We start from the raw sequence: 14,340 nt of genomic DNA on the forward strand, positions 1-14,340 counted from the left end.
TTGCTGGCCAGAGTCTAGCTTCATTACCCTTTGCCCACAGGGTTCCTGGGGTGCCGGCCCAATGCTGGCCTTTCTGGCCTCTGAGACGGGCTCTCAGTGGTTCTCCGCGAGTGGGGCAGGTCTGTAAGGATGAACAGGGCAGTGCCTGTGTTGGGCACCCAGCACTGCTCCTGGCAAGGCTGGCAGCAGCTCCCCAACACGGCAGTCGTTAAATTCTGGGTGCCGAGGGGCAATAGCCCCTGGGGTATTCTCTCTCCAGTTTCCCCTGTGCATGCACGCACACCCTTGTCCTGTCCGAATGACCACACAACTGATGCACTTCCATCTTTAATAAGCCGCCTCCTCAGCTGAGCCCGGGGAGGAACAGGAGACCCTGACTGTGTGGTGGTGGTGGTGTCAGTGGGTGGACCTGGGCGGCAAAACCACCATCCTGCCAGCCGGAAGGCCCCTCTGCTGTAAGTGCCCGCGCCAGGGCTCAGTGGAGTCCCACTCCCTGCGCACCTCTGCCGCGGACGATCTAGGCAAAGGCTGCCAGATGGAAATGCGACATCAGACGGAACAGCAGGCAGAAGCACAGGGAGGGAGACGGACCTAGGGCCACACTGCCTTCAGGAACTGGCGCTTGCCATCCACCCCTTTGGAAGTGGCGTGCCCGCGCAGGCTGCGGCTCTGCACTCTTAAGAGTGCGGATGGTGCTGGTGGGGAGGAGCCAAGTCCCTGTTCGGATGAAGCTCCTGTGGTTCCAGGTCAGCATGGGAAGTGATGGGGCTGCAGGGCAGCACGGGGCTGCCCTGCACTGACTGCCTAGACTCTCTCGGAGGGGGCAGGCTACAGACCCACAACCCCATGGGCACTTAAGTGGTGGGGGTGGAGGTGGGAAGTCCCCCCTGGGGCTCAGCCTTGTTCAGGCACCCGGTTTCCCTCCAAGAAGAACTGAGAGGAATATGAGTATGATGCTCACAATAAGATAATTTCTGTAGTCTGGCTCACACCAGGAGAGCTCTGAGTGGGCCAAGAAGGTGGGTGTTTGGTGCCTCCATGTCTGGATGGTGCCAGCTGCCCACTGTCTTATACTTGACTGGCCGAGCAAGTAACCACAGAGTATAAGGTTGTGTCCAGGCCAAGATTCCTGGCTCCCCGCCAACAACAGCAAAACCAAATTCGGAAAACCTAGGGCTTAGGGGAAAATGGACTTCCCTTACAAATCCCAGAGCCGGTCAACCTCAGGCTTCCTCTCAGGGGGGTAAGTCTCTATCGGCTCACATCCCAGGGGGATGGGAGGGGGGGCAGGAAAAGCTGAGAGAGAAAATGGACTGCTGGCCTTCCCGGAGGCTTCTCCTGAACTGACCCCTGAGAGAGGAGGAGCAGCATTCTCTCCTTAAGGCACCCGGATCAGGGCAGAGGCGAACACTTTACTGGCCCAACGCCTGGGGCTGCTGGAGGAAAGGCCAAGGGCAGTGGAGGCCCAACCCCGTGAGTACTGGAGTACTCCCTGCCTCCCAAACCTGACCCCCCTGCAGTCATCCCTGGGGTCTGGGTAGCAGTAGAACCCAGTGTGGGAGCCAGCAGACCCGACGATGTCCCTGGAGACCCCTCTGCTGCCTTCCCTTATTCTCTGTGGGTTTTGAGAGGTTCGTTTGCAGCTGTTTCCCTAAAAGTGATGGAGAGAAGAGAGAGGGGTTATTCCACGGGCAGCACAACAGTCCCTGAGAATGGCTCTCTCTAGCTTTGTCAGAGAGGCTGAGTGGGGCTTCCTACAACCTAAACCTCTGCTGGGCTCCCACAGCCCACGGTGGGCCCACCGCCTTTCCCCTGCAGACTCGTTTCTCCTCCTGGTGGCACTCCCATCATCCCCCATTTGCCCGAAAAAACATGGGCAGTGGCAGGTCTCCTAACTAGCCTCTTGCCCTCTCTGTCAGACCCCTTTATGTACTTGCCACAAGGCAGGCAGCTAAAAAGGCCAATTACATTGGGCCATGGTCTAATCATGGTTGAGTCTTCTCATAGCTCCCACAAGTCTAGGGCTTTGCAGGCCCCTCCACACCTTCATGGTTGAGCTCCAGCACTACAGCCTTGTCTATTCCTTAACCTGTCACCCTTGGTCTCATCTCTGGGCCTGTTCTAGTCATTCTCTTTGCCTGGCACACTTTAGCACCCCTGGTCTGCCTTCAGCTTAAGTGCCCCTCTGGAGAGAAACCTCGGACCACCGTCGTCCCTGCACTGCTGCCCTCTCCTTTCAAATGCCTGGCTGCCCCTGTAAGCAGGTTCTGGGTTGTTCTTGTTCTCTGGCTCCTGCCATGTGCTAGGAGCTCAGAAATTAGCTGACAGAATGCCCTGATTACTGAGTTCGTGTTTTACAGATGAGAAGGCTGACCCTGCCGAGGCCAGGCAGTGCACAAAGGACAGGGACTCCTGCCTTTCCAACTGAGGGGCTTGCCATTTCATCTCTGAAGCTGTGAATAACACTGTCTACCCTCACAGGCTGCTGAACAGCAAACTGATGAACTGTTCAGACCTCCTTGTCACTTGAAATATGAGCTCTACTTGCAGGTCTTGCAGCTTGCTGCAAAGGCCACTAAGCGGGAGGACTCCTACCCCGAGATCTCCCCTCCCCCACCCCCAGCATAGCAGTGTCCCCCTGTCTGCCCAGCACGGGGTTGAGATGGGAACAGATTTACTCACCACGAAGGGAAATGCGTGGAGCCATCAGGTGTGGATCCGTTCTGGCCGCCCAGACCTGGGGGCAGGAACACATCCAGAGCTGCAGGGGGCTGGGTTGGGGATCTGAGCAGGCAGCAGCCCAGGTCAGGTTAGAGGCTAGTGGTATCTGGTAGAGAGTCTGACGGGGGACCTAAGCAACTAGTGGTTTTGTCTGATGAGGGTTCAAAAGGAGAATTATAATGTTATGGGTGGACTGGTGAAGTTTGAGTGATATGGTATGTTGGCATGGGTCAGAGTACAGCTTTAAGGTGCGATACGGTTCTTAGGAGACCAGTGGTGGTCTAAGGGGGTCCTGGGGAGGCCAATGGTACAGTCCAGTGGGCGTGGGGGCAGCCAGTCCACGGAGGTTGGTGGGGAGCCTCACCTGGGCGGTGATACAGCCCGGTCACCGTGCTCCCGTAGAACCCCCAAGCCAGCTGGATGCCCAGGAGACTTAACACCAACCACAGCAACAGCAACTTGAAGAGGGTCACGCGCATGTCCTGCGCCTCCCACTCCCGCAGGAACTCGCTACCCAAGGCGCCCAGAGCCCCCAGCACCGTGGCCGGCAGAGTCTGCAAGGACTGCCCAGACCAAGACTCCGCCATGACTGGCCTGCGCCCCACCCGTAGGACTGTCACCGCAGTCCCCACTGCGCAGGCGTCTGGTCTTCCGGGGCCAAACCGGTTAAGGCGCACGCGTAAACAGAGGCAAAACGAGCCTAACTCGCCTGCGCGAAGAGTTGGCAGTTTGGGAGGAGTATTAAAACTGCGCACGCGCACCCAGCCCCACCCAGACTTAAAGGATGAGTGACTCGAGGAGCACAAAATAGAAACCAGGTCTTTTATAGCCCTTGAGTTCCCGTGATGCCTCACGAGGCTGCAACTATTGGTTAAGCGCCTTGCTTTTAGGGCGTGGCCTCACTCCTGAGCAATCGTGGCGGAGCTGTGAGTCCGCGTGCGTGCGCGGGGCCGCGACGAGAGCCAGCTCGAGCCCGCTGGGCAGGCGGGGGCGCGCACGTCGCTCCCCGCCCTCCCGCCACCGCCCGCCCTCGCTCGCTCGCGCTCCCCGCCCGCTGCCTGCCGCCCGCCGTCCACCGCCCGCCGTCCTCCGTCGGTTCCCTCGCTAGTCCGCCGCCGCCTCCTCGGACACCCGCTCTAGTCTCCGAGTTTGCGACTCGCGGACAAGCGTCCTCGGCGCAGAGAGGCCAGAGTCGGAGCCGTCGCCTGAGGTGAGTGAGAGGGTTTCCTCCAGGCGCCCCGGGCCCGCCCGCCCGGCACTCTTCCGCCCGCCTGCCCGCCCGCCCGCCGGCCGCCCCGCCGCGGCCGCGCCCCACCTGCTGCTCTAGGCCGGTCGCCCCTGGGCCCTGACCCTGACTCGGGCCCCGGCCCCTTTCCCCGAAGCGGCGGCCCCGCCCGCTCAGTCCCCGGAAGCGCGCCCCGCGGCCTCCCGCGCCCCTTCCCCCGCCCGGCCAGGCCTGGTGGAGCCCAAGCTGCCCGCCGGCGGTCCCCGGCGCTTCCTCTCTCCCGGCCCGGCAGGGCGGAGGCTCCGGGCCGGGCGGTGCAGCCGGCCGCTGCGAAGCGCGCGTGGCTATCGGAGTTGAAACGGGAAAGAAACTCTTTACAACTCCATTTTGGCTTTTACATTTAACGTGAAACGTGAATCACCGATTTATACTGGGTGAAGTCCAGTTATGGTTTGGGTGTAATTTTCTTCATGCAGTATTTTTAGAAATTGTGTTAAGTAGAAGATAGTACTGAAACCTTAAGGGTTAGGATTCTTCGGTATTGCACAGAACAGAACTAGCCTTTAGACACTTTTCATGATTTTAGTAATTTAAACTGTGTTTCCTCAAAATAGCATTAATTTGCAGTTTTGCTTAGTCTGAGTCACTGCCTTGATTAGGAATCACCTAAACATCTGTCCTTAGTTATCGAATGGACCCAGTTACAAATCGTCTTCATTAAATAGCACTGTTTGCACTCAAATTGATTTGATCAGAATCATGTTTAGTAGTTTATGGTGGAAAATTGTCATTCTTTGAACTTCAGAGTTGGTTCTACTTGTGTTTTTTAATGATCCTGGTTTAAAATTTGAACCTCTGTTGGTGACTTGTGTGTGTGTGTGTGTGTGTGTGTGTGTGTGTTTGACAGTCTTTTGAGGGAGGCGACTTGCGGGTGTGTAATCAGATTATTTCTCCCCGCCAGGCGTGGAAGGGAAAAACATACTTTAAAAAAAATTCTTCCATGTTGTACGTGGTGAGAAATTTTCAACCACTTAGTGCCACACACCCAAATGTGTAACGTGTGTGTGTGTGTACAGTTGCGTGATTGTTACAGACATGGCTCAATTGGTACAAATAATTGTTTTGAGTATTTGGCACAAGTTAACATTGTGTGGGCTGAATATACAAGACGAGTTCTTCATTGTGGAGAGTAGCTCATTGAAGGATCTCTCTTGGTAAATTCACTGGAGAGGAGTTCCATTTACTTTTGTAGAGCACTGGTGGTTCTTGGGGATGTAAAATGTGTAAGGAGGAACTTGCTTTGAGTCAAAGTCTAACCCAGATTTATAGCTTCTGTTCCCAAGGATCTGCAGTGGAGGGAAGAAGAGAGCGGGAATCCACCGACTTTTTCATAGATCCAGAATTGTAGCAGTGAAGGGAATCTTCAGGATTTGTGTGGGCCCAACCTCATTTGCGGAGGAGGAAACTGAGTCTCAGAGACAACTACCTCGAGTCTAACTACCTGGCTAGGTCTAGCCAGGTGCAGGCCACAGTTCTTCTCCGTGAGGCACTCTCCAAGTGCTCCCAAACTGCTTGCTAAGAATCAGCTAAAATTCAGGACTTAGAGCTTATTCCAGTGTTTTCTCTTTTTATGTATCCTTTTATTACTGCTGATTTTATATGTATTGGGGAAATCTGAAAAATTTGTTTTCCAAACAACTTTCAGTTTTTTGGCTAAAGCACTCTCCTCTCTGTAAGTGGGTGGTCCTGAAGCAGTTGGTTGAACTAGGCAAGTGCATGTACAGGGTCCCTGCCTGCCCTAATACTGGCTTTAGGTTTTGGGTCTTTTGAGGGACCAACTTCTTCCACAGGGATCCCAGACTCCCCTGCTCCAAATCTAACAATTATTAAGTCAGGCTAAGATGTTGTTAGGCAACTCGGGCTCTTTTTAAGAGAGAGGGAAGGGGGGGGTGGAGATCAATGTGAGGTTGCTGGGGATCATGGCCTACAACCCAGGCATGTACCCTGAGTGGGAATCGAACCTGCGACACTTTGGTTTGCAGCCCGCGCTCAATCCACTGAACTATGCCAGCCAGGACTACTCTGGCTCTTTTGACTATTGATTTGAGGTAGGATGGGGAGAAACTACATGTATCATGTAAATAGTTCCTTGTATGGTAGTAGTTTTGTTGGAGTACTGATTCCTTTTTTGTCAGCTAACTCCTTTTAAAAGTTTATCCTGGTCATACGGGGTTGTAAGTTATCAGGCAAGTGAAAACAGGTAGATCTTCAGGTGTTTCCTGTCTGTGGGGTGGAGTCGAGGCTGTGACAGGAGGAGGAAGTGGGTTGTTACTTTGGGTCTTATTTGTCCTAGAGCTGTGAGGTTTATGTTAAGTAGTCAAAAGAAAGACTTATATTTCAAGTTTTAAGAGAACTGATTTGGGCTTGCTGGGCTTCTGTAGACAGCACCTTGGGTTTAATTGCTTTATGGCTACCTACTAGTGATAATGATAAATGGTCCACAGTTGCTGGATTTTAATCACATATTTGTAGTTTTAAAAGGTCCCTAAGTATTTCATCTTACCTTGCCACTCAGTTTATCCCTTTATTCACCTGGCCAGTGGAACTGGGTCTGTCTGTACGTACCCATTAATGTAACTAAATTTTAAACTTGTAGTGATGTGTCTTAATTATACTGTTCTTTGGGGCCATGCTCACTCTTAAGTACTTGTGAGATTAATAAATTAAAGTTTTCAAAAACAGTTTAAAGTGAGGAATTACTGTAAAATTCCTCTTTCAAGTGTTTCTATTTCAGGTGACTCATTTTTAATCTGTGGGGCTGAAGTAATAAGTGAAGGCCTTGTATACTCATAATTATGGTAGTCATGTGACTGAAAATCAGATAGGCATTGAAGCTGCTCATTCTATTCTGCACGTTGGTCTGAGTTTATTGGTGCTTCATCCAGATGATTCTGAAGACATTTTTATAGCTAATAATCATTGAAATATGAGCCCTGGCTGGTGTGCAAACCGATGGGTTGCCAGTTCAATTCCTGGTCAGGGCACATGCTTGGGTTGCTGGCCAGGTCCCCAGTTGGGGGCATGCAGGAGGTAACTGATTCATTTGATGTTTTTCTCCCTGTCTTTCTCCCTTGTTTCCCCTCTAAAAATAAAGTCCTAAAAAAAAAAAAGGCCAGCCAGAAAAACCCCAAGATACACTCTGTTGCACCAGTTTGCAGTTTGTACCAAATTGAGCTTGATTTTTTTTCCCCATTTTAAAAAAGTTCTAACCTGAGGATATGTTCATTGATTGGGAGGGACATTGATATGAGAAGGAAACATCCATCCATTTCCTCCGGTAGGTGCCCCAACGAGGATCGAACCCACAGCTTTTTGGTGTTCAGGATGATGCTCCAACCATCTGAACTACCCTGCCAGGGCTGATTTTTTTTTTTCCTTAAGAGGATGGGTAAAGTAAATATATTTAAGCATATTTATGATAGTGTCTTAATAGTCAAGCGAAGAGAAAGAGAAGGACATAAACAGTGGATGATATTGGTTTAGAGTAGAGTGAAGAGAAAAGTCGGAGATAAAATGAAATTGGAGAGGTGGTCAGGGACCAGATCATGTAGGGCCTTTAGGATGCGGGAAGTTCGTCAGATTTGTTCTGAGGTGAGAAATTAGAATTTTCGCTCTTAGCAGGTGAGTACTATTATCTGGTATTAAACAAATAAATGGAGTTGTTCACCAAGAGTAGGGATACATCTGACTTTAAATAAAAGGAGCTAATACTGATCATTTTTGACAAAAATGTCAGTATTTCCTAATATTTCTTTGACCTATTTTTTTTGAAACCATTGGTTTTTCTGACAGTCGCTGTTCAGCCTGCTATTTCTCTATAATGCCTGTATTGAAAATAAAATATAGTTTGACTAAGGAAGTCATTTAAGTGTTCAGGTAGTCTAGGTGGTAGGGATACAGGTGTTCATGGTAAAATTTTTTTAGCTTTGATGTGTGTTTGGAAATTTTTATAATAAAAATGTTGGGAAGTTAATTTACATAGGATTTATCTGCTTTTGAAACCTGCTTTTAAAAGGGAAACATTAATTTATAATCATATAATGTTGATTGTGTACAATATTTTTTTAAAGATTTTATTTATTTTTAGAGAGGGAAAAGGAGGGAGAAAGAGAGGGAGAGAAACATCAATGTGTGATCGCCTCTTGTGCACCCCCTACTGAGGATGTGCCCCGAAATCCAGGCATGTGCCCTGACTGGGAATCGAACTGGTGACCCTTTGGTTCACAGGCCAGTGCCTTATCCACTGAGACACACCAGCCAGGGCTGGTTGTGTACAATACGTTAGGTGAACGAGGCCAAGACTTGTATAAATGTGATAAATTTTATGGTATGTCAATTAGGAATTAAATTTTGCACTGTTTCCCTCACTTGGATTGTACATTACTTTACAGAAATTTGGGTGAGCCCATTTACATCTTGTACTGTGTTTTTTTTTCCTCATAAAATGAATAGATATAATTCCTGACTTATTTATTTTTTAATGTTTTTATAGTGCCTTTCATCTGAGAAGTTCAAGGCACTTTGTAGAACTTCTGCCACACAGGCCGTGGGTCTTGCAGCACATTTGTAAGGTATGTAAATAGAAGCCTTTTCTTTTGTTCTCCTGTCCCCATGGAATAGAGATTGTTATGATACATTAATGTAAGTTCTAGGGAACTGTGGGTATATCACTATTAATGATTTTCTTCACCAATCTTAAGATCTTTATCTTACTCCATAACTTTTCTCTTTGGTCTCATTTTTCTACCTTTCCCTAAGATACTAGGCTAACTTCCTTTTTCTCTTCTAAGCACTGTTTCTTTAGATGAAGGTATATTTCCTAACCCCTTTCTTAATCTTTAAGGAGGATGGACTCACCATATTACACACATACTTCTCTTGTGGACCATTCCTCTCATCCTGTTCCTTCTGTTTTTTCTTTTTAAGGTTTCATTTTCTTGATTACATAGTTTGGTCATCTTACAGTTTGTTTATCCACAGCCTGTGCTGTGGGTATATCTAATTATCAATAGAAAACGAGCCAACTAGAGAATGAGGAACAGGACGGTCCTCCGTACCAGAAGAGTCAGCTGTGGCTCTGGCTTGGGAGGGAGCAGTGTTAACAGCAGGTACAACAGCAACAGCCCCTCCAGCAGCTGTTCAGATATCTTAACTGATTACAAATAAGGGAAATAGTTTTTTAATTTAATGGCTACAGTGATAAATGTCCTGGTCTGGTACCATTTTGACCACCTTTTCTTGTTTTCCTTGGGCTCTGTGTGGGTTCTCATTTGGCAGGATGGGCTGTGTGACAATGAAGGCATACAATGGTAGAGGTTTGGGTTGGCTTTTTTTTTTTTTTAATTTATTTATTTTTAGAGAGGGAAGGGAGGGAGGGAGAGAGAAAAAAAAACAAAACATCAATGTGTGGCTGCTGGGGGTTATAGCTTGCAACCTAGGCATGTACCCTGGCTGGGAATCGAACCTGTGACACTTTGGTTCGCAGCCGGCACTCAATCCACTGAGCTACGCCAGCCAGGGCCTGGGTTGGCTTTGAATTCTTTTTGGTATGTGAGGAATGGCCAATCTAGCTTGTCCTTTTTTCACTATTCATTCATTTAACAAATAGTTACTACTGAATAGGTACTGTATGCCAGGGGCTGTTCTGGGACACTGAAGAAGACAAGAAGGTCCATGCCCTCAGGGAGTTTTTCTGTTTTATAATGTAGTCCTAAAAACGTGAACATTCGGTATGAAACTGAAAAGTCGATTTGTGTTGAATTATGTCATCTACTTTTCTCATTTTATTTATTTTTGTATTTTATCTTAGTTCTGTTTTTGGTTTTTTTTCTAGGGTTTTTTTTTTTCTATCTACTTTTCTAAAAGTCACTGACAAGAAAGAGGAAGAAAGCACATCAGCTGTTAATCACAAAAACATTAATAACCCTGCTCATAGAAGTTTTATTCCCTTTTTTCCATTAAGAAAAGAACAACTACATGTTTATCAGTCTTTTCATTTTTATTTAAAAATTTTTTTTAAAGTTAATTCTGGCTGATGTAGCTCAGTGGATTGACTGTGGGCCTGTGAACCAGGGTCACCAGTTAGATTCCCAGTCGGGGCACACGCCTGGGTTGCAGGCCAGGTTCCCAGTAGGGGGCATGCAAGAAGCAACCACACAGTGATGTCTCTCTCCCTCTCTTTCTCCCTCCCTTCCTCTCTCTCTAAAAATAAACAAATAAAATCTTTAAAAAATAAAGTTAATTATGGTTAAACTACAATATTACATTAGTTTCAGTTGTACAATACAGTAATTTGCCATCTGTATACCTTACGGTGTGCTCACCACACTAAGTCTAGTAATCATCTGTCACTGTGCAAACTTATCAAAATAATACTGACTGTATTCCCATTCACCTTTTTCACCCATCCCACCACCCCTTTCTCCTCTGGCACCCATCAATTGGATCTGTTTCTGTGAATCTGTTTTTGTTTTGTTTGTTCATTTTGGTTGTTTTTTAGATTCCACATATAAGTGAAATCATATGGTATTTGTCTTGCTCTGTCTGGCTTGCTTAGCATAAAACACTCTAGGTCCATCCATGTTGTCGCAAATGGCAAGATTTCATTCCTTTTTATTGCCGAGTAATACTGCATTTATATATATACCACATCTTTATTTATCGATGGACACATAGATAAATATGTCCATAGATATGGCTACCATATCTTGGCTATTATAAATAATGCTGCAAGGAAAATGGGTGCACAGAGTTGTTATCCTAGTTGAGAAGACTGATGATAGACAAGTAAGGGATGGGCTTGTCATTTTTTATAGAGTAGCAAAAAGGCTTGAAGGGCTTCAAGCATAAAGAGCAAGTGGAGGGCATGGAATTGAAATAAAGTCTCAGGTAGGCAGGGGCCAGATCTTACAGCAACTGATAATTTAGAATTTTTATTCAGAGTGCATTGGGAAGCCATTAAAGGGTTTTTATAATGGAGGAGTGATGTCTGATTTGTTTATATTTTGGGCTGTTCCACAGAGAATAGACTACAGCAGCAGTTCTCAACCAGTATGCTGCTCCAGCACACCGGTGTGCCGCAAGAATGTGTAAAACATGCATTACCTGACTGTTCAGTCAGGGGCACTGACCTTTTTCCCCTTAAATTGTCAAATGAAAACTATAACACAATAGCTGTCCAGTGTGAATGAATCAAAATTATACCTATTTTTCTGTCAGGCAAAAAATATATATGATGGTGTGCTGCAGAATTTTAGTAAGTAGTTCGTGTGCCATGAAATGAAAAGGGTCGAAAATCATTGGGCTATGTAGGGAGGCAAATATGGAAACAGAGAGATTTATTGGAGGCTCTTTAAATCTAGTGACAGATGATGGCATCGGGAGGGATGATAATAATGGAGATGGTGGGACTTACGATATATAGTAAAGACGTGCTGATAGGCTTTGCTGATAAATTGCAAGATGTGGCTGTTTGAAACCCTGGTCTGTGGCCAGAGATCAGCCCAGTGCAGCTGCTGGGTCCAGGACAACTAGCCTAGCGCCAGTGGGCGTGGTACTTGGCTGTTCCTTGAGGCTTGCAATGGCTCCTGTGAGCAGCTTCGAGTAACAACATGAAGGTATTGATTGATGGCCTCCTTTATAAGAGGGCAGACTATTTTCAAAGTTGTTTTCTCAGTTGTTCATTTCAACAGTATTGCATTAAAAAACTAAAGTTATGCTTTTGATCTGTAGGTTTGCTTAAACCAGAATCTTTATCAGCATTGCTGACGGCCATGTAATTACAAAGGAGTTTTACCAAAGAAGAGATATATATATATGTAGCCCTCTCTTTAAGCGGTTTATTTTATTTCCCTGAGCCTCAGAACCTAGGTCTATAACACCCATTTAATAGGAATTTTAGATGAAATAATGCCTGAAGGGCACAATGCTCAATGCACGTTAGTTTGTTTACTCCCTGAGTAGATAGTCTTGTTCTACCTCTAGTGCCTCCTTCAGGAGTATTGTTCTTTCAGGGTATTGGTACATGGTATTTGTGTAATGACTGTTTGCTCTCAAAGTGACACATAAGGATTTTATTAATAGGAAGCTTAAAATCACATGTATTTCTTTACTGCCACCTGACCAAATCAGAAACACGACATGTTGAGTGCTTCCATTTTCAGTAAATATTAGTGTCAAAGATGGCACCTCTCTAACAAATGGACAGAAAAGTAGATAGTGGGTTGGAGACTTTTTCTGTTGCTACCTCTTGTTGCCAACTTTTATAACTGAAGGGTTCTTGAATGATTTCTAATCCATGTCTGCTCATCCACACTCATGTTTTGGAATTGTGGCTGAAGAGTCTTCAATCTGGAAGTCAGAAGCATTTGTTTATCATGTACCAGCTATATGCACCCTTCATTTACCTTTGAGGCTTATTGTTTAGAAATGTTTTCATTCATTAAGTTTTCCAGTTTTTGGAACCCTGCATCCTGACCGTAGTTCCTACAACAAAACTCCCTAAAACTTAGGGAAAATGTCCTGAACCACTTTGTCATTTTAATAGGGGTTGGTGCAGATAGTGGGGAGAGAGAGAACTCATGGAGTTGACAACAGTGGTGAATTGGGCAGGGCCAGGTGGAGTGGAGGGAGGGGATGGAGGGGATAAATGGTGATGGATGGAGACTTGATCGGGTTGGTGAGCACAGAATACACTGTACTGATGCTGTGTTGTTTAGGTGTGCACCTGAAACCTGTATAACTTTGTTAACCAGTGTCATCTCAGTGAATTCACTAAAAAGGGGGAGGAGCAGCCCCCACATGAAAACTGATGGTTTTGCCCTGACTAGTATGTGTGTCCTCCCACAAAGCAAAAGGTCGTGGGTTCAGTTCCCTGTCAGGGCGCATGCCTGGGTTGCAGGCTTGGCCCCTCTTTCGGGGCACATACGAGAGGCAACTGAATGATGTTTTTCTCTCACATCAGTGTTTCCCTCCCTGTCTTTCTCCCTCCCTTAACCCCTCTTCTAAAAAATAAATAAACAAAATGATCTCTTTTTTGTTTCATTTTGGCGTGTGTGTGTGTGTGTGTGTGTGTGTGTGTGTGTTTTACGAGAAAGAGGGACAAAACATAGGTTTTAGACTTCTGAAACTCCTATATGCTCTAAAACAGAGATTAATTACATTACTTGAAACAATTTTTTGACATCTTGATAATTTTTCTTAGAGGGAAAAGGAAAAACAAAAAATTTTTACTTTAAGCATATGCTTGCAATTCTACTTTTGTTAGCTGTGCGTTGTGTCACCTTATTCTCAGTGCAGTCCTGCCCAGGTCTGTATGGTGCTGAGGAGTTGTCCTCTGGTGCCTCTTCCATGGACTCCATCAAGCAAACGATACATCAGTTTCTGGTGTACTTGTACATGACCCTATTGCTTGTTATTTAGGTTTCAAGAGTCTAAGGAAATACAGTTATGGTGGATATTTAATGTAATGATACAGTTTTATTTTTGCCACAAAATAATTTTATTGCATGGTTAGGCAGTTTTGTTGGAAATACTGTGTTTAGAGTTTTTTTGTGGAAAAGTTTTTTCCTGGATGAAATCTCATTTAAGTTTTTCAGTTATTCAGAAGGAAGCTTTATCTTTTGAAAGTCTTAAGTGCAGTAAAGAAGGGCAATAGACTATCGGAGGTAGGAGCATGGACTCTGAGGAGAGGATGACAGTTAAGTACTAGTTCTTAAACTTGATAGCTTGTGTCTCTGGACAGTAATGTGACTCACTGTGACTCAGTTTCCTGTTCTGTAGAGTGGGTGATGATGGAGTGCTGCGAGGGTTCGGTGGGAGAGAAAGACTCAGTCCCAGAGCCAGCCATGTAGCCCTGTAACTTCCATTATTCAAGTCACATTTTGGAGTCCCTAATAATCAGACTTCTTTAATATGATTTGGAAGAGGTTGTTTTGTTTGTCTGTTTTTGGTGGAGGAGTAGTGTCCTAAGAATTAAGACGTGGGGAAATACAGCAGAGCTCATTACTGGGTCACTGATGCTTAGGAGCAGTGATTCCCAAACTTGGTGTCCAATTCACAAAACTAGAAACACTTTGGGAAGGTGTGTTTTGTTGTTGTTGTTGTTGTTGTTGTTTTTCACCTTTATTCAAGTATAATTTGCATACAGTAAATACACCTATTCAAATAACAGCTTGGTAAGGGTTTTTGGTTTTAATTTTATTTTAATTGTTGTTCAAGTACAGTTTTCTGTCTTTTACTCCCATCCCAGCCCTCCCCACACAGCTTAGTAAGTTTTAATAAATACATGCACCTGTGTACTTGTCATCCACTCAAGATACAGGACATTTCCTTTG

The 14,340-nt window shown here is 46.0% G+C and overlaps 2 protein-coding genes across 2 annotated transcripts in view; one reads left to right on the top strand and one right to left on the bottom strand.

Annotated features, from left to right (window-relative positions):
• Positions 1-314: 314 nt before the first annotated feature.
• Positions 315-3,512, bottom strand: TCTA (T cell leukemia translocation altered). The gene is made up of 3 exons (XM_045856513.1): positions 3,086-3,512; positions 2,683-2,737; positions 315-1,651 (listed from the first exon to the last, which is right to left on the bottom strand). The coding sequence occupies exons 1-3, from the start codon at positions 3,306-3,308 to the stop codon at positions 1,609-1,611; spliced, it is 321 nt and encodes a 106-aa protein (XP_045712469.1). The 5' UTR covers positions 3,309-3,512; the 3' UTR covers positions 315-1,608.
• Positions 3,513-3,733: 221 nt separating this feature from the next.
• The window catches only part of RHOA (ras homolog family member A), a 46,441-nt gene continuing 35,834 nt past the window's right edge, over positions 3,734-14,340 (top strand). Inside the window, exons 1-2 of the mRNA XM_045856512.1 lie at positions 3,734-3,931; positions 8,499-8,577. The gene's annotated coding sequence lies outside the window, so the exon portion shown is untranslated. The remainder of the gene's footprint in view (positions 3,932-8,498; positions 8,578-14,340) is intronic.

The sequence above is a fragment of the Phyllostomus hastatus genome, unplaced genomic scaffold (genome assembly GCF_019186645.2).
Source record: "Phyllostomus hastatus isolate PE091 unplaced genomic scaffold, TTU_PhHast_1.1 phas_scaffold_129, whole genome shotgun sequence".
NCBI classification, from domain to species: Eukaryota; Metazoa; Chordata; class Mammalia; order Chiroptera; family Phyllostomidae; genus Phyllostomus; species Phyllostomus hastatus.